The sequence below is a fragment of the Anabrus simplex genome, chromosome 2 (genome assembly GCF_040414725.1).
Source record: "Anabrus simplex isolate iqAnaSimp1 chromosome 2, ASM4041472v1, whole genome shotgun sequence".
NCBI classification, from domain to species: domain Eukaryota; kingdom Metazoa; phylum Arthropoda; class Insecta; order Orthoptera; family Tettigoniidae; genus Anabrus; species Anabrus simplex.
Genome location: NC_090266.1, coordinates 698,066,845 through 698,091,914, shown reverse-complemented (window position 1 = coordinate 698,091,914; position 25,070 = coordinate 698,066,845). Strand labels below are relative to the sequence as shown.

At 39.7% G+C, this 25,070-nt stretch overlaps 1 protein-coding gene across 6 annotated transcripts in view; it reads left to right on the top strand.

Moving 5' to 3' along the window:
* Nucleotides 1-25,070, top strand: part of LOC136864377 (BLOC-2 complex member HPS3) — a 360,759-nt gene that overhangs the window by 210,067 nt on the left and 125,622 nt on the right. For all 6 annotated transcript variants that reach the window (XM_067141299.2, XM_068226258.1, XM_068226259.1 and 3 more), the window contains one exon: nt 19,716-19,854. In XM_067141299.2, the coding sequence (XP_066997400.2) occupies nt 19,716-19,854 (139 nt within the window). The remainder of the gene's footprint in view (nt 1-19,715; nt 19,855-25,070) is intronic.

Here is a 25,070-nt window from a genome sequence, read left to right as displayed (position 1 = left end):
ATTAACTTATTTGCCATTCGTTGGTCATGCTTCCTGTTCTTCGCTTTACCTTCCCAATTGACATTTGGTAAATTGAAATCACCCGCTCCAATCATGTTTCTTTCAATATCCTTCCCCACATGGCTGATTATCTTATCAAATAATTCCAATTAGCGTCGTCGCTACCCACTCAGATTCAGAAAGTGATGGAACCAACTAGAGGGAAGAATATTCTAGAAGTGGTGCTGGTAAAACCGGATGAACTCTATAGAGGAACCGAAATAATAGATGGTATTAGTGATCACGAAGTTTTTTTTGTTGTAGTTAAAAATAAATGTGATATCATGTTGCCTATTATCTTTAGAGATGAGCCTTACACGTAGAATTTCATGTTTGTCATCTTAAACTTTTTCGTAGCTTACAGATTCTTCTTTCACCAGAATGAATACCTCCCTCCCCACCCTCCTACCACTCCTATCCTATCTCTACGATACTCCAGTTCCATGATAAAATTTCTGCATCCATTATATCATTTCTCAGCCATGTTTCAACTCCTGTTACAATATCTGGTAAGTATATACTGAACCTATTAAATTACTTCATTCTATTCCTTTCTTTACAATACTTCTACAGTTTAACACTAACATTTTTATGTCATCCCTAGTTGACTTCCAGATCTCTGTTTCCTTATCACCGCTCCCTTGACCACCCCGTTTCTCTGAGTGTACCTCCCTATAACCCTTCTAAACAAATTTTCTAACTTATACATACCACTGTGGTTTAGGTGAAGTTCATCTTAGCGCAGATCCCTATCTTCTACCCACCCATTAGGATCTAGAAATCTCACTCTCTTTTTTTCCACATACCCACTCCATAGTCTCATTTAGATCACCAATTACCTTCCAGTTAGTATCCCTCCTACACAGTATTCCACTGATAACAATTTCTGCTTCTTTAAACTTCACCCGTGCTACATTTACCAGATTCCACACATCCCCAAATATGTTTGTACTTATACCTGCTTGCCTTACGTTGTTAGTTCCAACGTGAAACACTACCACCTTCTCCTTTCCCTCCTTCTCTTTTACTTCCCTGAACATCTGCCTTAACCTAATTTCTGGATATCACTCTACCCTGGTTCTCTTTCTTCCATGCACTTCTCATACATGTCTAACAATGGAATCCTCCATGACTAGAGCCTCAACCCTACCCACCTCATTTGATCCCCTTCCCTCCTGGGTAGCTCTAATCTTTCCTGACAGCTGCAGGAGCTACTTCTTCCTCCCTTTTCTGCCTCCCATGACCCTGTTCCATCTGACTTTCCATATCCTCCACTCTGCATTTCCCTCCCCTCCATTTTCTTTACCTTTTACTTCCACACTTCTCAGCAACAGTTCCCTGTTCCTCATCTTCCCTCTATTGTTCTACCTTCATTGACTTGTACTGATTTCTCAAAGATATCTGTCCTGAATTTTGATCCTAAATAGAGCCCTTAGCCTCCAATGTCCTTCCACTTAAAACATTAGACCACCTGTGTTCTGCAATTCCCTCCTTTCCTTCCCATCCTTCTTGTACACCTACTGTATCCTGTACATTGTTTGAGGGAGGCCTACTTTCCTTCCTGTCCTCAGAGAGAATCCTAATTATCTCCCTCAAACTCTCCAACTCCTCGCTCATACTCCTTAAATGCCTGGCCACACCCTCAGTTCCTACACTTGCACTCCTTAACCATTCTTTATGGAATAATGAAAAGAAGAGAAAAAAGAAAATAGCTTATTCTATGCACAAAAAGTGAAAGGAAAAAAATATTTTTTAGGTTAGTACACTTCTTTAATATATTTTATAACTTTTATATTTTTTATGGGTTGTATTTTATCAGGCGATTTTGGTAATTTAAGTTAGATCACATGACAATAAGGTAATTAATATACCACTACACTACAATACCACTTTGACCGTACTGTATTTTTACCTTACAGCACCCTAACATGATGAAATCTGCCGTTAATGACTGAATACCAAAAGGAATACGCAAGAATTACACAATTCTAAACTGCAGTTAAGCCTTTTGTAATTACAACAACAGAATTCCAGTAAGAGATTTTCTAGAGATACTTCTACTACACAAATATTTCACAATAATAGAATAAGCACGCTAATTTCTAATTAGATACCACAGTACACTACAATGATTTTTAAACTACATTCAGATGTATCCTAATTACAATAGGTTATTAAGCACAAACAGAAATGAAAATTGTACATAAAGTTTGAAATTCGTAAGAACTACTCAAGGATTACCAACAAAGTTAAATGTGTAGACAGATTATTATTATTGTATTATCCTATTATGCTCTAGTAGAAATAAAAACTGCTGTTCAGTTAAATGCTTAAGTATCAAAAGGGTTACTGTACACAAAAATAAACACAAATATAGCAGGCAAGATACTATCTATGTATACTGTATCTACACTACAATTCTTAACTGAAATGTATTCATTAAAAAGAGTCGTACTGATAGGCAGCATGTTTCAGTATGTTGTGTATATAACACTGGCATTTACAATACTAAGAGAGAAAATATACGTGATAATATAACCCACAACTTACGTAGTTTAATCTTAAATAATTTAATTATATTTCAGTACAAGGATCTTAAATTTTCAAGTAATTTAAGTGGGTTTGGCTTAGCTATATGCTTAGCTATGGGATCATTAATTAGCAAGGACACCAGGGTCAAAAATAGTAAAATCTTATAAGTACCATGATGACTGTGGGCTAATTTTTAAGGAAAACGTTTGATGGCCTTGCTAGCAGGAAAGTTTTTAATAAACACTTAATAAACACTTCATCGCCAGCAGACAAGGTCTGCGCCCCTCATTATACCTTTTTTTTCTTTTTGACCATAAGAAACTACTGATCTAGCCTCTGCTTTACTCCACACTTTGTGCACTTCTTCCAGAGTAGGATTATCAGGACGGAGGAGAATTAGGTGTGAATGTGAACATCAGCGTAATGTTAGTTTGCATGTGAGATTCATGTACCGCAGTATTGAAAGGGTTCATCAGCCAGTGGAAGGACTTTCCCACTTAAAGTGATTATTGGAATGGAGAGCAATTAAAGCAGACCTTAGATTACAATTGACCCTCTCAGCCAGACTAGGGCACAAATAGTAGGGCAATGTAGGAACATGAGAAATGGATAACTAAAAGCATTATTTACGGAATTGACTACCAATGAAAGCAAGAGCATTGTCATTAACCAAAAATTTTGGACGGCCGAAAGATGCAAAGATGGAATTGAAGCATAAGATAATGGTTTGGGCATTCAGAAGTCTCATGGGAAAAAACCAAGGAAAACAGGAGAATCCGACACAAGTGTGTAACAATTGTTTCAGTGGGAATTTGGAAATAGACCAATGTAGTCAGTGAAAGGTCTTTCCATAGGTCGAGTAGGTTGAGAAGAAACTAAGAGGCCACCATGGATATTCACACTAGATTTACTTGCGGAACAAATTTTGCAGCACTTGCCTAATTCTTTAATTTTATTATCCATTCCCCTTCAAATGAAATAGGATCTAATCTTTAAACAAGTTTTAAATATGCCAAGGTGACTTCCAATTGGCAAACAGTGGTGTAATACTTGAAGATCACAGGGACAAGAACTCTGGGACATACAATCTTAAATCTTTTGTCATTTATCAACTTGCAGTGTAGTACACCCTTGATAAGCTTTTAAGGCTTGATAACTTTGCCAGAATTCAACTGTTCAATAATGGACTTAATTTCTTGATCCTCAGATTGAAGCTTAGCCACATCCTGATAAAGCAACGGGGAATCGATTAAAATAGTATTAATAGACACAGAGATACCATTACAAGAATTTGGGAGATCATGTATCAATATGTCATTGGTAGAATTAGGGTTATCACCACTAATCATCCTACTCAGACCATCAGCAACCAAATTTTCGTATCTATGAATGTGGCAGTCTTGAAAATTAAAGGCTGAAATACAGATGGCCCAACGTCTCAATCTACCTGGACGCCAGGAATGACATAATACCACCCTCAGGGCTTGGTTGTCTGTCTCAAGATTAAATGGGACAGGTTCAACATACACACGAAATTTCTTGAGTGAGAAAAAAGCAGCGAGACACTCAAGATCATAAATAGAGTATTTAGCTTCCAAGGGAGTTAAGGAGCATGAGGCATAGGCCACCGCTAGCCTACCTAGATCCATATCCTGTAATAGAACACATCAACAGAAGAAGAAGCATCAGTTTGAATGATAAATTCTTTAGAAATGTCTGGTATTGCCAAAACAGGAGCGTTAGCCAATTTACACTTCATTTTGTCAAACGATTCTTGCTGAGATTTACCCAAAAACAAATTTAGCATTTCTACGGTGTAAGCATTAAGGGGAGCAGTGACTTGAGCAAAATTTGAGACGAACTTCCTCAATAAATGAGTCATTCCCATGAACCTAGCAATTCCCTTTTAGTCTTTAGAAGGGGGGAAAACATAAATGGCTTGAGTTCTAGATTGATCAGTTAAAACACCATTAGGGGAGACAACATTACCAAGAAAGGTCATTTGGAGTTTTGCAAAAGTTACCGTAGATCAGTGGTATTCAAACTTTTTTGGTGGGATACCCCCAAAATCCAATTGTTTTATCTTCATACCCCTGAAGTACTAGTATATTGTGATTGTACCAGAAATAACATTGTTACTGAATCCCAAATACTATTATTCTGCTTGTGCAGGTTCCCTGCACGCACTGATGCATGAAAGAGTTGTGGCCGGGTATTTATGATTTCATGCCCTTCCAGACACTATGGAAAATCCCACCCCAGCAAAACCGGGAATTAAACCATGGTCACCGGGAAGACACACAAGCAGCTAAGCCGGTACACCATCCATTTCCACAATGATAATAGAGGTTGGTTGCCCAGTTGTACATCGTCTTAAAACAATAACCATATATTGTATATATATTGTCGTTGGGGGCAAAGGAAACATCAAAACTCCTTTGGAGGAAATTTTACAGATGAAGCCCAAAACTGAGTGGTGATCAATGGCCGAAGAACTATTCTGCCATTTTCAGTGCTTAAGGATATCCCAAATATTTTTGACCATTGCTGTCTTCTGTTCCCTTCTCAGGCAACGTGACAAGCCTCCACAAGGCAGGTGGAGAAACGTGGTATTCTCATGAGTTTTCATTACCTAGCAGCGATACGAGTATTATTATTTATGCAACCATTACTATTAAACTATACACACTTGCTGAAGGAAAACGGAAGGGAATTAGTAGATTTCAAAACAAAATATTTTAAAAAAGAGCAATGCAGCATAAGGAATTTTACATGCCTAGTCAGTTAATAGTTCAGAAAAGGGGACCCTGTGTAGTGGTAGACAAAAACACTAATTCAAAACAAGATTTTATTGAAAATGAGTTGGCTCAACTCTTTTCTCCACAAACTTGCTACACTAACATAGCAGGGGGAGAGGTGATATTCCCACGTGACGTGTCCGAAGTGGCGGATAGGGGGGTCCTAAACGGCTTGCCGGCGAACTTGAGGGAAATAAAATACCTCTTGCGGACCAAACACACACCCCTGTGGGTGGGGGAGGCAGACGAAGAATTCACACACGGTATCCCCTGCCTGTCGTAAGAGGCGACTAAAAGGGGCGACCAAGGGATGATGCAATTAGAGCCATGAAACTACCTATAATTAGTACCATCATGCAGGAAACACCATGGGTTGCATTTACTTGCGCGTAGTACCACTGTGTTAGGTACGCAATAGGTTTGTGATTAGTAGCGACAGTGTGTGAATCAGGAAGTGGGTCCTACAGTACCTGTGATTCGTACCCCTACATGAGCGACACCATGGGATTAGCGACACCATGGTTCTGCCTTACCTATGCTCGGTTCCCACTATGTGAGGAACACCATAGGTTTGCATTGCCTTTGTAGGTTTGCGTTGCCTGCAAATAGCGCCACAATGTGCGAAACACCATAGGTCCGTGTTACATGTGCGCATTACACTACCTGTGAATAGTACCATAATGTGTGGAATACCGGGAGTCTCCGCTAATTTTGATTAGTACCGCAACATTGCACATAGCATAGCTCTACTTTCCTAGCGATAAATACCATTATGAAGGGCTGGTGACCTGGATTTTGGTCTCGTTTCAACTTTACGCATAATCGATTTAGCATCGTGCTATAGAAGCAGTCCCTTGGTCAGTAATGCTATTGTTTTGTGCCAGCTTCTGTGCATGTGAGGCACTGTGGGTCGGATCCACTGATCGTTTTAAATTCATATCCGTCCATCCATTCATTCTTCGTCCTCATGCTTTGAATTCTAGTCAGTGGAGGATTCTGGAATTTTAAGTTGTCATTTAATTTCGTCTCATTAGGGCCCGATGACCTCGATGTTATGCCCCTTTAAACAACAAACATCAATCGATCATCATCAACTCTTTTCTGAACTGCTCACCAAAAACAGTTAGGAGCTACGATAAATTTGCGTACCCCTTGAGATGAACCCGCATACCCCTAGTGGTACGCATACCACACTTTGAATACCTGCCTTAGATAATTTGATGGTTAGTCCAGCCTTCTTCAAACGATGTGATACCTCAAGATTTTTCATGTGATCCTCAAAAGACTCACTGAAAACAACGAGATCATCCAAATAATGATACACATATACACATAATCAAATTTGATGTCAGACAAGATGAAGTCTATTAATCGGGTAAGAATCGTGGCACTAGTTGCTAACCAAATGGGACTCAGTTTAATTTGAAAAGGTTTCATTGAGTGGTAAATGCGGTAAGGTGTTTGCTTGTCTCTGCCAAAGGTATTTGGTAGCATGTGCTGTTCACATCTGAAGTGGTGTATAATTCTTACCATCACAAAATCGTGCAAAGCAAGTACGTATATCAGGGATTGGGACAGACTGAAGCACTACCTTCTTATTGACAGCTCGATGATCGATGACCGGTCTGAATCCACCTTGAGGTTTCGGCATGAGAAAGATGGTGAAGCATAAGCATAAGTAGATGGTCGCATAATACCATCCCTGAGTATTTCATCAACTAATTGTTTTAAAATCTGCATGCCTGGAGGAGCCAAACAATAAACGGACAGGAATTTGATCTGTAACAGTGATTTTATATTCAATCAATCAATCACTACTGATCTGCATTTAGGGCAGTCGCCCAGGTGGCAGATTCCCTATCTGTTGTTTTCCTAGCCTTTTCTTAAATGATTGCAAAGAAATTGGAAATTTATTGCACATCTCCGTTGGTAAATTATTTCAATCCCTAACTCCCCTTCCTATAAACGAATATTAATTCCAAAATGTTGGTCACTCCAGACTTATCAGCAAACACTTCGGGGATTTTAGTGCAAAGGTTACGAATTTGGCAAGCCCGTCTATGGTCAAGATGACAGAGGTCAACACAGAGTTCATTGGAAGGTTCATTAGCAACAGTCGACAAAATATGATTCACAGGGCAAGGTGAATAATTAATTAATTCTGTAAGACAGCCGAAATATTAGCGACAATCCAACAATAAACCAACATGAGAGATGAAATTGGAACCAAGAATTACATTACAAGATAAACATTTGGCTACTAGAAATTTAAATTTCCATGTGAAATTGGAAACACAAACCTTAACAGTTAATAATCTCTTAACCTCCAACTGACATCCATTCGCAGAATGGCAGTGGACAGACACAGGAGAAATGGTAGGGAAATGACATTTAGTTTTATGGCTCTCATAACATGACTGGTTAATTAACGGTTAATTAATGCTACCACACATCCAAAATCAGTCCGACTCATTGGCTGAATGGTCAGCGTTGAGGCCTTCAGTTCAGAGGGTCCCGGGTTCGATTCCTGGCCGGGTCGGGGATGTTAATCACATGTGATTAATTCTTCTGGCCCGGGGACTGGGTGTTTGTGTTTGTCCCAACACTTTCCTTTTTGATATTCGTACAACACACTACACTACCAACCACCACAGAAACATGCAATAGTAATTACATCCCTCCATATAGGGTTGGCATCAGGAAGGGCATCCGGCCGTAAAGCAGGGCTAAATGCACATGTGCAAGAAAGTTCGCACCCGCAACCCCACAGAGGTGGGAAAAGCGGTGGAAGAAGAAGAAGAAAAAGACACTTCTAGTTACTGGTTCATTATTAACTTCAGCATTAATAGAAGGAACTTTAGCATGATCATCAGCAGAAATTCTGTGACACTCAGATGGACAAAGAACATTGGGCTAACACAAGTTGTTATATTTAGTGTCATCTACATCTGGTTTATTAGATTTAGAATAATCAGTTTCTGGAGTGTCTAGTCATAAATTAGGTGCTTTACAAGAATCACTCCCCGTGGAGTACCTTTTCTTAGCATGAGGACACCTGTTCCTAAGGTGTTCCTTTGAACCACAGGCATAACATTTCTTAGTAACCACAGAAGAGTTTGTATCATACTGTTTCATTGGAGTCTTTACACTAGACAAAGAAAGAGGGAGGCACATTCATAGGATGAATAGTATCTCCTTATTTAACATCTTCAGCTTTGATACAGACAGCCTCGAGTTTAACAAATGACTGGGGACATTTTACAAATGACAAATACGACCTGTATTTGGGTGACACTCCATTGATTATACTTTCATCCAACTCGGTTTCAGGAATGGCTAATTTGAAAACTTCCCTAAGGAAATTGAGGTCCTGTATGCAGGCAGACAAATTTTCAGTAAGAAACTTGACTCTGTAGCAGTACTTAGGGATTAGTGTCCTCGAAGCACACCCAGGAATGAATTTATTTAAGATGTTTTTGTGAAATTCCATAACCAATAGGTGAGAAGCCTTAGCCTGACATATCTCCTTTTTCAAAATACCCTCACAATGGGGGAAACAAAACCTGAAAAATACCACTTGAATCTGTGTCATACACATTACCAGCCTCAGCTAACTCTACAAGAAACCTCGAAAACCTAATGGTTTCTTCAGTAGAATTTAAGGAGAATTTATCTATGCCAATGAGCAAATCATTCACAGAATTTGGTACAACACTGGCTTGAAACAAGCCAGGTTCATTTAAAACATTAACAGGAGCATTCACAACATCACCTTCATCTGATACACAGTTAGCTACCAAAGATGTATCATTCACATCGGCTACATTATCCTTCTTCGACAAGTTTTTCTTTTGTATTGACATCCCCTTTAACTTAAGACAGTTCAACATATACTCAAGTACACCAGAAATAATTACAGCTTGAATAAACAAACCAGAGCAAGTTTTTAGGATTGGCGGATCAAGGCTCTTTGGAAATAAATCTTGGATTCTTTGCACATAGTGTATTGTTCTAGCCTTCAGACGACTGAGCTGGTATTGAGATGGATCAGCTAACTTAAACTCATCTACTAAAATTTTAATCTAATTAATAGATGTGTTAACCCATTAACTGGGGAGCGCACGAAAGAGTACACTCAGGTCGGGACAAATTTCTGTAACTCGAAACAAAATCAAATATACCAAAGAAACCCTCCAAATTTTGAAATACTAAATAATAAAATAATATCCTAATTCTGATATAGAAATTGATTTTTCACCTATTCATTAATACTGGAGGGTGTTTTATATTTGGAGCAAAAACTAGCTTTTGAATGTTACAAATATACATTTCTTCTCAGAATATCTTAATTTCAAGAAAATTATAAAACATGTACACTGGAAATACACTTTATAATAAACTAATCTACAAATTCCTGAATTAAATACCTCAGTTGAGAAAAATACATTTCATGCACTGTTTGCAGTCTTTGTAATAATTTGAGAGTAAGTACTTGCAATTGTAGCCTGGTTCTAATCATCATCTCACGATAATTACTTTTTTATCACAATAAATTTACACATCAGGACTGATTTCAGTAATTATATTATTTACACTATTGACACAGTTTGCACCTCTCACACTGTTCTTTTGTTTTTGTTTTTACACTTCTTGCATGCAGTAAGCATGGAAACTTAGAGCTGTACAGAGAGTGACATTTCAGTCGCAACACTTGTAGATTGTTTCACGTCTCTCTCTTTTCGCCAGACACACCACGCACCTCTTCACACCGTGCTGCCTTTTTTCCCAATGGTGGATTCACATCAGAAAAATGCCTACCACTGAATCTTTCTGTGGGAGGAGCAGGAAGTGGTCTAAGTGAAAGGAGAAGCATAGCTTCTGCAAGGCTTGATCCTGTGTACTTCTCGGGGATTTTATCAATGAGGCGAATTCTGAATTGCAGATGATTGAATTTTCTTCCATGTTGTTGGAAAATGATGAATGCATTAGATACCACGAGGTCCAGAAGATGCCGGAAAATTTTCTGGTAATATTTCTTCTTTCGTTTCATTACTGTGGAGTACGTAATGATAAGCTGATCGGAAAGATCAACTCCTCCCATAGAATCATTGTAGTCAATGGAAACTACAGGTTTCTCTTAAGTTTCATCCTTTCCTCTGATAGGGACAGGTCACATTTCTGCATCGTAGATACCACTGAATGTACAAACATCTCTCTTGTCCTTCCGTTTCAGAACCATGAGTTTATTTTGATAAGCTGCTGTTACCTCTCCTTATTTCAGCATTTTACTCATAAGTTCCTTAGGGAGATTTATCCAGTTAGTTCTTACTATACCCACTGCGTCATTGTCGATATCGAGGTCATTTAGTAGGTCGTATAATTCAGGGTTGCTATAATAGTCCTCTAATCCTATCAGGTATCCTTGTTTCAGAAGATTGTCTGCCAGGGTAGATACAGTTCTTGTCAGATTGGAAGACTGTGATACATCAATGCCATGAACTTCATTGGTGAATTCTGTTGATTTTCCATTATACCACAACATATTCCACATGTAGCCTGCTTTCGCTTTGCAAAATTTGTAAGATTCCATTCTGAACCAGGACCTTTCCATTGGAATGAAGACCTTCCAACCAAAGCGACCTATCCATAGAAGAAGGCTTTCGTCTGTGGATAGCTGGTCATCTGGGATGTAAGCCTCCTGAAACATTTTCACAAAGTGATCGAAGACTGGCTTTACCTTGTATAGTTGGGGAGGCATCTGCCCATCGTATGCCTCATTGTCAGAAATGGAGAAATTTAAATAGAAGGATAAACCTTTTCTCCATCGTGATCTCGTAAAATATGGGTGTGGCTATTAACTTCTTACGAGAAAAATAATGCCCCATCGTAGGTTTGTGGACAATCCCTTGAAGAAGCATAAGTCCGAATAAAAGTTTTATTTCAGCCTTATTAGTAGGAATCCAGTTTTTATCCCTACTCCTTCATTTCAGTTTGCTCATCTCTGTTTTCCCATGAATTTTCTATTGAGCATAAATATTCGTTTGCTCAGCAACATACTGACAGATAGTATCATCCATAAACAGTTCATAAATATCCTCTGGAGTCTTAACATCGAAGAACTGTCCTTTTACTCCAGGAATGAATTTTGCTGGAAATCTACTCCTTTTCGGTCCATCTTCTACCCATATAATTCGCCCTGACATATCACTGTCATTTGAATATGCTTGTCTCTCTCCATCGTCACTGTCGTCACCCGAGCAGTCACTTTCGAACCCACAACCATTTGCTGTAATAGAACCAGAATGTTGTCTTGTAGGGGCCTACCACTTGTGCCTCCTTCTACAAGGAATGAATTGTCTTCACGATCTGAATGGAAATCGCTGAAGTCATCGTCCTCGTCACTAAACTCCAACATTTCATGTACAAGGGAATGCAAGCTGTCATCATGTAATTCTTCAACCCGATGTCATTTCGAACACATTATTATGATTCAAAAGTACTCTCATAAAACATACAACAGAAGTACAAAGCATCTATAAATTCATATTCACTCTTTGCCATAATTACTCCTTTTCACATTGATATACTATACAGTTCCCAGTCTCATAAAACACTACAGCATTCTAGTAAGCACATAGCTGAATTAGTTTCGTGTGGCTATTTCTAACCGGGTGCAGCCCTTGTAAGGCAGACCCTCCGGTGAGGGAGGACGGCATCTGCCACGTGTAGGTAACTGTGTGTTTTTGTGGTGGAGGGTAGTGTTATGTGTGGTGTGTGAGTTGCAGGGATGTTGGGGACAGCACTAACACCCAGCCCCTGAGCCGCTGGAATTAACCAATGAAGGTTAAAGTACATAGCAAAAAAGCAGCTGATTACTTCCTGCGCAAGGCGAACACATAGTGCACTTTTGCACGGAAGCGAATTTTGTTGAATGATATTCAGCTTTGTCTGCTCTGTTTCTATCAAGCAGATGTACTTACTAAAAATACCACTTGATCACAGGGGCATGAAGATTACGAGGACTGAATTTCATAACTCTGGCTAGGCTCATATTCAAGGAACAAATAAACAGAAGCATACAACTGAAGTTACTTTCCCCACCTGGATGGTTATTTCCTTGAGGGACTTACGTCATGCGGGTTAAGGAGGGCCACAGACTCACCGACCTCCTCCTTTGACAACTGAGGAACAGCTATGGGGAGATCAGCAAATTCCATCAGTAACTGCACATCTCCATGAACAGATCTGGTAGAGTCTAACGAGCAGATAACAGTCTGGTAATTAATCTCACACTTTCGCAGCATATGCGGCTCGGGAACCTCACGTGTTGACATACTGAACACGAAACAGGATACTAACGTATTAGCAATGCACCTTAGTTTAACAATGTTAAAATAATAATAATAATAATAATAATAATAATAATAATAATAATAATAATAATAATAATAATAATAATAATAATAATATGTATTTATAAAGAGTTATACATTCAGGTTATGAAGTATCACAACAATAGCGTGAGCGTTACAAACTACGCTCTGGCTAACAGTAATGTTATGCAGTTACATTAGGTTACATGTAAAATGAGCGTGAAGGAAATTTACCTCCAAGTAACACACAGCAACTATAAAAATTACATATACCCAAGAAAGAGGCTCTAGCCACTGAAACACATGGGTAAAACAACAGCATAGGGAGTCAAAACACCGCTATCCAAATAAAGAAAGCAAGAAAGAAATAGAACCTATCTCAAACAATAAACCCAAAGAAAAACAAATAAATGGAGGCACACTTACCTGGTGTCAAGATACACCAAAGGTGACATCCCAACACAAGGAAGATACAGCACAGGAGCCCAGCAAAAAGAAAATAGGGATGGGACCTTACACTGATACTACAAACCCTCAAATGAATAAATCTCAAAATACCATAATTTCTTTCTGAGCTAGTTATCATCCATGTTTTACTCTCATACAATGCCACTCTCCATACAGAAGTCTTCAAAAACACTTTCTAATTCCTATATCAATGTTTGAAGTGAGCAAATTTCTTTTCCTAAGAAAGGCATTCCTTGTTTAGGATAGTCTGCACTTCATGTCATCCTTGCTTCTGCCATCATTAGTTATTTTACTACCCAAATAACAATATTCATCTACTTCCCTTAAAACTTCATTTCCTAATTTAGTATTTCCTGCATCACCTGACTTTGTTCGACTGCACTCCGTTATTTTTGTTTTGGACGTATTTATTTTCATCTTGTACTCCTTCCCCAAGACTCTGTCCATAACATTCAGCAATTTCTCCAGATCATCTGCAATCTCAGATAAAATAACAATATCGACATCAAATCTCAGGGTTTTGATTTCCTCTCCTCGGATTGCAATCCCCTTTCCAAATTCCTCTTTGATTTCCTTTACTGCTTGTTCTATATAAACATTGAAGAGGAGGTTTGGGGGGCGGGAGGGGGGCTGCAAACTGCAGCCTTGCTTCACTATTTTCTAGATTGCTGCTTCTTTTTCAGAGCCCTTGATTCCTATCACTGCAGACTGATTTTTATAAGGATTGTAGATAATTCTTTGCTTTTTGTATCTGATCCCGATCACCTTTAGTATCTCAAATAGCTTGGTCCAGCTAAAATTATTGAATGCCTTTTCTAGATCTACGAATGTGGGTTTGTCCTTCTTAATTTGATCCTCTTAAGATAAGCCGTAAAGTCAGGATTGCTTCACGTGTTCCTACACTTTTTCTGAAGCCAAATTTATCTTCTCCCAACTCAGTATTGACTTGTCTTTCCATTGTTCTGTAAATAATACATGTTAAAGTTTTGCAAGCATGAAATGTTCACACTCATACTTTCCTGGGAATAGGTATAACAACATTCTGCCAAAAATCTGTTGGCACCTCTCCTGTATCATACAGGGTGGCGCACGAAAAGTCATTCATCGGAAATGTTTTATAAAATGTGTAAACCTGGGCTCACAACCATGTCCTTTCGTGAACAGAAACCTTTTTTCATGCGTGATCCAACAGGCAGCACCACATGTCGCGCATGCGTACCGGCTGCCAGTTATACAGCATGGCGGACAAAGGGAGATTGACGCGTGAACAAAAGGTGAACATAGTGTTGTTTTATGCGGAAACAAAGAGCGTAGCTCCGACCCAGGAAAGGTTTCATGTTCATTTCCGTACTTGGTGGGCTCCTTGCCGGCAGAAGGTATACAGACTGGCCAGGCAATTTGAAACAGAAGGCAACATACTGAAGAGAAAACGGCCCCGCCTCAAGCCGGTCTGCTCACCGGAGAATGTTGCTGCTGTGAGAGCGGCTGTGGCTCATAGCTCCTCCAAATCCACCAGAACTGCATTCACCGGGCGAGTTGGCCGTGCACGTAGAGGCGCGCGGCTGTGAGCTTGCATCCGGGAGATAGTAGGTTCGAATCCCACTATCGGCAGCCCTGAAAATGGTTTTCCGTGGTTTCCCATTTTCACACCAGGCAAATGCTGGGGCTGTACCTTAATTAAGGCCACGGCCGCTTCCTTCCAACTCCTAGGCCTTTCCTATCCCATCGTCGCCATAAGACCTATCTGTGTCGGTGCGACGTAAAGCCCCTAGCAGAGAGAGAGAACTGCATTCGTTCATCTGGGCACCTCTTGTCGGTCAATTCAGAGAATACTGCAGTCTGACCTTGATGTGTTTCCATACAAAATGACAACAGGTCATAAACTAACGGCGTTTGACAAGCAACGGCGAGTATAGTTTACTGCGTGGGCTATTGCAGAAGGTGATCCTGTATTTCACAACACATGGTTCAGTGATGAGGCACACGTCCATCTCAATGGTGCAGTGAACAAACAGAATGTCCGGTTTTGGGCGAAAGAACGGCCTGCTATTGTGCACGAGGTTGAAAGTCATATTGTGAGAGTGTGTGTGTGGGCTGCAATTTCCAGTCATGGAATTATTGGGCCAATCTTTTTCAATGACGCAGTCAATAGTGCACGTTACTTGGACATGTTGACAAACAGTTTCCTTCCAGAACTCTTTGCATCACGACTACCAATAGAGACACAATGGTTCATGCAAGATGGAGCTAATCTGCACACAGCAGATGTTGATCTGAACTTCCTGAATGAACATTTCGGGCCCTGTGTGATGTCCCATCGATATCCCGAGCGTTTTCAGAGCGTCTCAATCTGGCCACCGCATAGCCCCAATCTCAATCCCTGCGACTTCTTCCTGTGGGGATATTTGAAGGAGACAGTCTACCACCATAAACCAGAAAATGTACAGCAATTGCAAGCGGCCATTGTGACTTTCTTCCGAGGGTTGAGTGAGGACCAGTATCGTAGATTGACCACGAACATGTGGGTTCGTCTCAAAGCTGTTGTACACCGAGAAGGTGGACATATTGAACATGTCCTGCACATGGACTAACCATGCACATGTCAGTGAATGTTGTAATGCCATTTTGTATTCAGTATGTTGTATATTATATTTTGTATAAACAATTTTCAGTGTATGACATTTCGTGCACCACCCTGCACATGTTGCACACTAAATGGAATAACCTTGTCATGCTGGTTTCTGCTAAGGCAGTCAGTAATTTTGAGGGAATGTCTTCAATTCGAGGTCTCTTTTTCCTGTTTAGGTCTCTTAAAGCTCTGTCAAATTCTGACCTCAGTGTGCACGACTGTCCATCCTTCCTCTATTGTGTTTCCTTCAGCCTTTCCATTTATTCCTTGTGCAACATGTTCCTTGAAACAATCACTCACACCCTTTTCTTTCAACTTGTAGAGATCCCATCTCCTTGCTTTCCTTCCTTTCTTCAATTTTTTGAACTTCAGATGGCATTTCATGATCAACAAGTTGTGGTCAGAGTCCATGTCTGCAATCCAACACCTGAATGAAGTCTATTTAATACCTTCCTTTGTCTCCAAGTCTTGTCCATGTATACAGCTGTCGTTTGTGGTGTTTGAACTGAGTATTAGCAAGGACTAAAGTATGATCAGTGCAAAATTCAACCAGCCGACTTCCCCTTCCATTCCTTCGTACCAGTTCAAATTCTCATATGGCATTACTTTGTCTTTCTTGGCTTACCATCATAATTTGATTCTCCTCTACTTTTACATATTGTATTAAATATTCTCCCTCTTCATATATACTTTTAATTTCATCATCATCATCATCATCATCATCATCATCATCATCATCATCATCATCATCATATGCAAAAGTAGAAGACCTGCACTATTGTGGTTGGCATAGGCTTGGTGTCTGTCTTGACAGCAGTAATTCGTTCACTATGCTGGTCGTAGTAGCTTACCCACTGTCCTATTTTTTAATTCATTATTAAACCAACTCCTGCATTTCCCGTGTTTGATTTTGTGTTGATAATTGTGTAGTTGCCTGACTAAAAATTCTGCTCTTATACCAACTACATCTAATTTTAGTCTATCTATTTCCCTTTTCAGATTCTATAACCTATCACAATGATTCAAACTTCTTAACATTCCACACTCCAACTTGCAGAATATCAGTATTCATCTACCTGATGATTGCCCCATCCCATGTAGTCACCATCTGGAGATAAGAATGGGAAATTATTTTGCCAATATAATGGTCTGTTATTGGACATTATAAATTTTCCAGTTAACTCATTCTTGGTTGCCTGCGTTTTGCCCTCGTGTGCTAAGTTGGGCTCATCAGTTGGTACTTAGCACACCTACCAAGACGCAAGGCTAGTGCATACCGTGGAGGCCACTGGGTAGGCTACTTGAAGCCACAAGAGCATACAAGAATGAATTAGCTGGAAAATATATAATGTCCAATAACGGACCATTATATTGGTATTATGGCCAGGCTGGCATCAATTTTTGGAAGTGAGACAAAGTCTCTCATAGTGCATTGGCACTGCTTGTGGCTTCAAGTAGCCTACGCAGTGGCCTCAACAGTAAGCACTAGCCTTGCGTCTTGGTAGGTGTGCTAAGTACCAACTGATGAGCCCAACTTAGTACACGAGGGCGAAACGCAGGCAACCAAGAATGAGTTAGCTGGAAAATTTATAATGTCCAATAAGGGACCATTATATTGGTATTATAAATTCACTCATTCAGGACAAATATTTCATGTTCCCTATGGGAATCAAATGTATATCATCTGATGACCAGGATGGCATCAATTTTTGGAAGTGAGACTAAGTCTCTCATAGTGCATTGGCACTGCTGGTGGCTTCAAATAGCCTACGCAGTGGCCTCCACAGTATGCACTAGCCTTGCGTCTTGGTAGGTGTGCTAAGTACCAACTGATGAGCCCAACTTAGCACATGAGGGCGAAACGCAGGCAACCAAGAATGAGTTAGCTGGAAAATTTATAATGTCCAATAACGGACCATTATATTGGTATTATAAATTTACTTATTCAGGACAAATATTTCACGTTCCCTATGGGAATCAACATCTATATCTACTATTTCACCTCTGGAATATTTTACTCGGGAGGAAGCCATAACGTATTTCTTTCTCCCATGTAGGATTATCAACACAGCTAAGCCATATTAAATATTATTATGATGTCATATCATTCAATCATGCACACTCCTGCCCTTGTAACTTCTGAAAGGCTGCTATCCTTCTTTCGATTAATCATTTGTTACCCGACAGATACCCATCTGATATATTTGCATCTATGGGTCGAATGTCTGCTTCATCGGGTCGGCCCAGGCTGATTGGCTCAGACGGTTGAGGCACTGGCCTTCTGACCCGAACTTGGCAGGTTCAATCCTGGCTCAGCCCGGTGGTATTTGAAGATGCTCAAATACGTTAGCCTCATGTTGGTAGATTTACTGGCACATTAAGGAGCTCCTGTGGGACAATTCTTGCGCCTCGGCGTTTCCGAAAAACGTAACAGTAGTTAGTGGGACGTAAAGCAAATAATATTACTGTTCATTGGGACGTTAAAGCCTTCCTTTTTTTTCCTAGAGTATCTGAAAACAAGACAGTTGTCAAGGTGCTCAGAAAAAACACCTACCTCAGCCAGCCAAACTAATTGACAATAGCTGAGCTCATTCTGTTTTAGGATTACAGTGTCATATTTAAGAATGTTCTAGATCATGCAGGAAATAGTGGAAATATCTACAAATCTTGGTAATTCCAACAGGGAGACTATCTGTATTTTAGGCAGTACCTGGAGCCAGCCATTAAAAATCTGGATATACTTTTTATTCGGTCTCTTTTGTTTTCTTTTTATTTCTTTATATTTCTCTTTAGTACTATGACGTATGAAGCAGTGTCTGATGTAATATTCATGAGAGGCACGTAGTATTTACGGCTCAATTTGTATGTGATTTTATTCTTTCCTAACGGACCTCTTACCTATCAAGCTCTTAATTTAATCTTTTCTGCCCTCTTGAAGTACATTCAGTTAGATATAATATTGAGCAAATTGGCTACTGCAGTTTGAGTCATGTTACTCTGAGCTTGCATTCAGGAGGTGGTGGGTTTGAACCTCGCTCTTGGCAGCTGTGAAGACAGTTTCCCATTTTTACCCCAGGCAAATGCCGGTGTAGCGTAAAAGAAATAGCAGAAAAATAGTTACAATTGTCATTCTTTCTCCACAGTATGAAGACCTTGTTATTTGTCGATCAAATTTAACTCTATCTCTGTTTGTCTCACTTTTTTTTTTATTCCACTATCTGTTTAATATCACTCTAATACACACAGATTTTGAGAAACGATAGTTTAGGAATAGGCTACGTCTTGGAAGATAGTGACCGTATAGCCTTAATTAAGATACAGCCTCAGCAGCTACCTGGTGTGAATTTCAGAACTGAACCAGCAACATTTTGCTACTTTTTTAATTACTAGTTCAGTCATTCATTCCAAAATGGCAGCTGTTATCTTGTCCAAAATCTTACCATAGCTGAAGGTTTCATCTGTATCCTGGGTGTAATGTCTCCCTGATCAAGATGGACACTACTGTTCAGTTCTGTCATGTTGCACTTGTTGCAGATCATCTTGGTAGGTAGAATAATAAACTAATTAATTAGTAAGGGGCTGCTGCAAAGAATCACTTTCACTGGAATCACTGTCACTCTACATCACATCCATGAACTACTACTACTGTTTCCTTCTGTGAACCTGCACACCAGACAGTTATAAGCTTCTTCAAAATTTTCTCCCTAACATTTCAGAGTTATAAGCATCACCTGGCAGATAAATTTCCCAGAATGAATGTGTAATCCTCTGGATGTTTTCCTTTTATCAGTCACAGTACTGGAATTATGACCATGTAAACATTGTCTAATGTAAGTAATAGTTATATGCATCATTCAAGGCTTTCCTTCTTTCTAGTTCTACTTCTGAGGAAGACTGGAAACTAGCTACTCCTTACTACAAGATGTCATGTCTTAATCCCATCCAAGTTGTTGAGCGTGTGAGATGTCTTGATATTCCTGAAGAATTGCACTCTGATACAAGGAGAGAAAATCAGGTAAAACATGTATTATCAACAGTGCACTGAGAGAAAGTATCATATGCATTAGTATATGGAATTCAGTTTGAATGGGGTAATGGTCTACTGTTATTTTCTCCAGTGCAGATTTAATTTGTTGCAACTGGCATTTGAATAGGTGAATTCTTTGCTTATTTAATTTCTTTTATTCTTGGTTACATCATTATCGTCTGTGATAATTTGTATCATTGATTTTTACCAGATTTAAAACTAATGCTTTCCAAGAACAATAAAAATAAGGAAAGAAAGAAAGAAAGAAAGAAAGAAAGAAAGAAAGAAAGAAAGAAAGAAAGAAAGAAAGATGTCCTTTCAGACTGCTTACCTCTATGCTTTTGTTCTCTCTGGCACTATGTTCCTACGGATTGTCCACTGGGAGACGTGTCTCGCATGGCCTGTGTTGAATTGAGCCGTGATTTGTTGCACGGTTGCCCGTCTGTCACTATTGACAATCCGTCTCAGATGTCGCCAGTCACGGTCATCGAGGGTGGCTGGACGGCCGGTCGTTCGTCTGTTGTGGACCGTGACACCCGCATTCAGTCATTCACGATACACCCTGGACACTGTTGATCGTGTTAAGCCGAATTCCCGCATCACTTCCGAAATTGCACTTCCCATCCGTCGGGCACCGACCACCATACCCCGTTCGAACGGTGTCAGCTCACGACGACGTTCCATGTTACACCAGCCACATGCACAGCCACTGCTCACAAGGTCTCCTATACAACTGCCGCTGGCACAGGGGGCGTGTGGTGCGCAGACAACACACCTGCGCATCATTGCTCTGCTATCCCATGACATTTGCTCAGTCAGTGTATATACATACTGCGTGATTCACCAGCCCCTTATATTTTCGGAGATTGGCAACCCAAATAACGCGTATAATCGAAAGATTCTTATAATTTAGTCCTATGAACACCGAATAACTTGAAATTTCTCCTTATGGTCGATGAGACTCTCCCCTAGCTGTGTGTCATCACTGTAAATTGTTCAATCGATCAATAAATCAGTACTGATCTGCATTTAGGACAGTCGCCCAGGTGGCAGATTCCCTATCTGTTGTTTTCCTAGCCTTTTCTTAAATAATTTCAAAGAAATTGGATATTTATTGAACATCTCCCTTGGTAAGTTGTTCCAATCCCTAACTCCCCTTCCTGTAAACAAATATTTTCCCCAATTTGTCCTCTTGAATTCCAACTTTATCTTCATATTGTGATTTTTCCTACTTTTAAATACACCATTCAAACTTATTCGTCTACTAATGTCGTTCCACACCATCTCTCCACTGACAGCTCAGAACATACCACTTAAACGAGCAGCTTGTCTTCTTTCTCCCAAGTCTTCCCAGCCCAAACTTTGCAACATTTTTGTAATGCTACTCTTTTGTTGGAAATCACCCAGAACAAATCGAGCTGCTTTTCTTTGGATTTTTTCCAGTTCTTGAATGAAGTAATCCTAGTGAGGGTCCCATACACTGGAACCATACTCTAGTTGGGGTCTTACCAGAAACTTACATCTTTACTACAACCCCTAAACACCCTCATAACCATGTGCGGAGATCTGTACCCTTTATTTACAATCATATTTATGTGATTACCCCAATGAAGATAGTCCTTATATTAACACCTAGATACTTACACTGATCCCCATAAGGAACTTTCACCCCATCAACGCAGTAATTAAAACTGAGAGGACTTTTCCTATTGTGAAACTCACAACCTGACTTTTAAAACCGTTTATCATCATACCATTGCCTACTGTCCATCTCACAACATTATCGAGGTCATTTTGCAGTTGCTCACAATCTTGTAACTTATTTATTACTCTATTATAGAGCATAACATCATCTGCAAAAAGTCTTACCTCTGATTTTCTTTACTCATATCATTTATATATATAAGAAAACATAAAGGTCCATAATGCTGTCTTGAGGAATTCCCCTATTAATTATTACAGGGTCAGATAAAGCTTTGCCTACTCTAATTCTCTGAGATCTATTTTCTAGAAATATAGCAACCCATTCAGTCACTCTTTTGTCTAGTCCAATTGCGTTCATTTTAGCCAGTAGTCTCCCATGATCCACCCTATCAAATGCTTTAGACAGGTCAATCGCGATGCAGTCCATTTGACCTCCTGAATCCAAGATATCTGTTATATCTTGCTGAAATCCTACAAGTTGAGCTTCAGTGAAATAACCTTTCCTAAACCCGAACTGCCTTCTATCGAACCAGTTATTTCACAGACATGTCTAATGTAATCAGAAAGAATGCCTTCCCAAAGTTTACATGCAATGCATATCAAACTGACTGGCCTATAATGTTCAGCTTTATGTCTATCACCCTTTCCTTTATACACAGGGGCTACTAAAGCAACTCTCCATTCATTTGGTATAGCTCCTTCATGCAAACAATAATCAAGTAAGTACTTCTGATATGGTACTCTATCCCAACCCATTGTCTTTAGTATATCCCCAGAAATCTTGTCAATTCCAGCTGCTCTTCTAGTTTTCAACTTTTGTATCTTATTGTAAATGTCATTGTTATCATATGTAAATTTAAATACTTCTTTAGCATTAGTCACCCCCTCTGTCTGGACATTATCCTCGTAGCCAACAATCTTTACATAGTGCTGACTGAATACTTGTGCCTTTTGAAGATCCTCACATACACACTCCCCTTGTTCATTAATGATTCCTGGAATCCATTATTTTGTTCCATGGACCTAGCAAATTACTATGCACAATTCTGTGCCAAATACTAAGGACCATTCTACAAGCATGTGATTTATTGTGCCTTGAAAAAACACAGGTACCCATATTACGTTCAAATTAATAGGTTATGCCACGTGTTCTGTAATGTAAGAAAGTTTAAATGAACACTGTAAACCATCATTGAAGACTTTGACATGAATATTAACTTTCGAGGTGGAAGTACTACATCTCAAGCAAGCAACATGTATGTTGACTTTGTGGCAGAATTGGTTAAGGGCTGGAGCACAAGGTGTGTGAGTATCGGCAGCGTAGTGGTTCGAATCCAGCATGAGGGTAATTTTTTTAACAACAGATGTGCTCCATTTTAGCGGAGATACAGTAATAATCAGTATTGTTTTGCTATTGGTTTTTATGTGGTACACTCTGATTTGGCATCTTTCCCATAAGGATGGGTGGGGAAAGGATTGGGGAGGAAATCGGCCTTGGTTTTTATTACGGTACCGTCCTGGCATTTGCCTGGCTGTGAAAATGGGAAACTAAGGAAAACCATTTTCAGGACAACCAGCATGGGATTCCAATCCCAAACCTCCTGAGTCCAATGCACACAGATAATAGTCCACACCTACCAAGTCACATCACAGCATTTATTCATTTCCTCACAATGTATTCCTATGCAGAGTATGTTGAATTTATGGAGAAAGTACGGTCAAATTATTATGTATGCCACGTGCTCCGTAATGGTAAAATATTAAATGAACACTGTAAAGCATTATTGAAGACTTTGATATGGATGTTTAGATGTTGTCTTTGTAGCTGAATCGGGTCATGACCGGTGGCACGAGGAGTCTGAATACTGGTAATATAGTGGTTCGATTCCAACTGTATGCATGTTGTTTGTTTGTTTGTTTGGTTTTTTTTTTTTGACCGAAAGATCATGCCCCATCTTATTGGATACACACTGTTTATGCACATTTACCAAGTCACATCACAGTACGTATTCTTTCACTCATGATGTATTCCAGTGACAAGTACATTGATATGTTGCTCATTTATGGGGAATCGAGGCATAACACAGTCCAGTCGCAATGTCTCTATCATGAGCGTTTTCCTCAGAACAATACATTCTGAAACCTTGAACAAAAATTGCGGTCAACTGGGATGCGTAAAGGGGTACCTTCCATTAGAGATGCTCCTATAATGTCTGGTCCAAATGAAGAGGCTGTTTGGACGCTGTCCAGTTTGACCTTCATATTATTAGTATACGGATACTTGCACAACAGACCAACATCAGCCGATCATCAGTCATGCGTATACTGCATAACAATAGATTTCACCCATATTATCTGCAGTTACACCAGCAGGTCCACAGACATGATTTCAATGCTGGAGTAACATTTTTTCAATGGGTATTATGCAGTGTGACCAATAATGCAGCCTTTTTGTTAAGAGTCCTGTTTTCAGACAAATCACAATTTCACAACAATGGCATCATGAATCGGCTATTAGGGCACGGAGGATACCCATTGGGTAAACAGGGCCCATTTCGAGTGCAGTAGGAATAAATGTCTGGTGTGGGATCTTGGGTGACTATCTCATCGGACCATATTTCTTCGACGGACATCTTACGGGAGCACGCACCTTCATTTTCTTCAAAATGAAATCCCACAGTTGCTGGAGAACGTGCCACTATAGGAGCAATTACGAATATGGTTTCAATGGGTTGGGGCCCTACCTCACAGATCAGTAGTCATCTGGAACCGTCTTCATGCTTCATATCCAAATAAATAGATAGGAAGGGGAGGACCCATTCACTGGCCCGCCAGATCACCCAATCTAACACCACTTGGCTTCTTCCTGTGGGGTCATTTAAAGTAGGTAGTGTATGCACAGGAGCCTGAAGATCCTGGTCACCTTTGGCAACTGATCACCGAGGCATGCCAAGCTGTTAGGCCGCATGCACACCGAGCGCGCTTCGCATAGTGTGTCGTGTGTAGCGTGAAATGCTATGCATAGCGCAAGGCGTGCTTGCCGTTCACACCGAAAACTACGCCGTGCTCTCAGCTTAGTTTGGCACGAGGCGTTTTAGGGTCGTCACAAACTAATGCCGTTATCCAAGTACACTAGAAACAGTTTACTGATGGATAACAGGTACCTAAAATTAAAAATTAGAAAGAAGAATCGAAAGTGGATTCATGAATTTAATGAAGAACGAATTACTTTTGGAGAATTCCATCGTTTGTACAGAGATGCAAGACTTCATCACGATAAATGTTATGATTACTTAAGATTGACAAAAAATACTTTTGACCTTCCAAACCCTACAACTGAAATGTGGCGACAAGTAGCAGAGAAGTATTGGGATAAATTCAATTTTGCCAGTTGTCCAGGAGCACCGTGCAGCAAACACGTGGAAATTAAATTTCCGGCTAAATCACGCTCTTGATATAATAATTATAAATAGTATTTTACAATACTGTTACTATTAGCA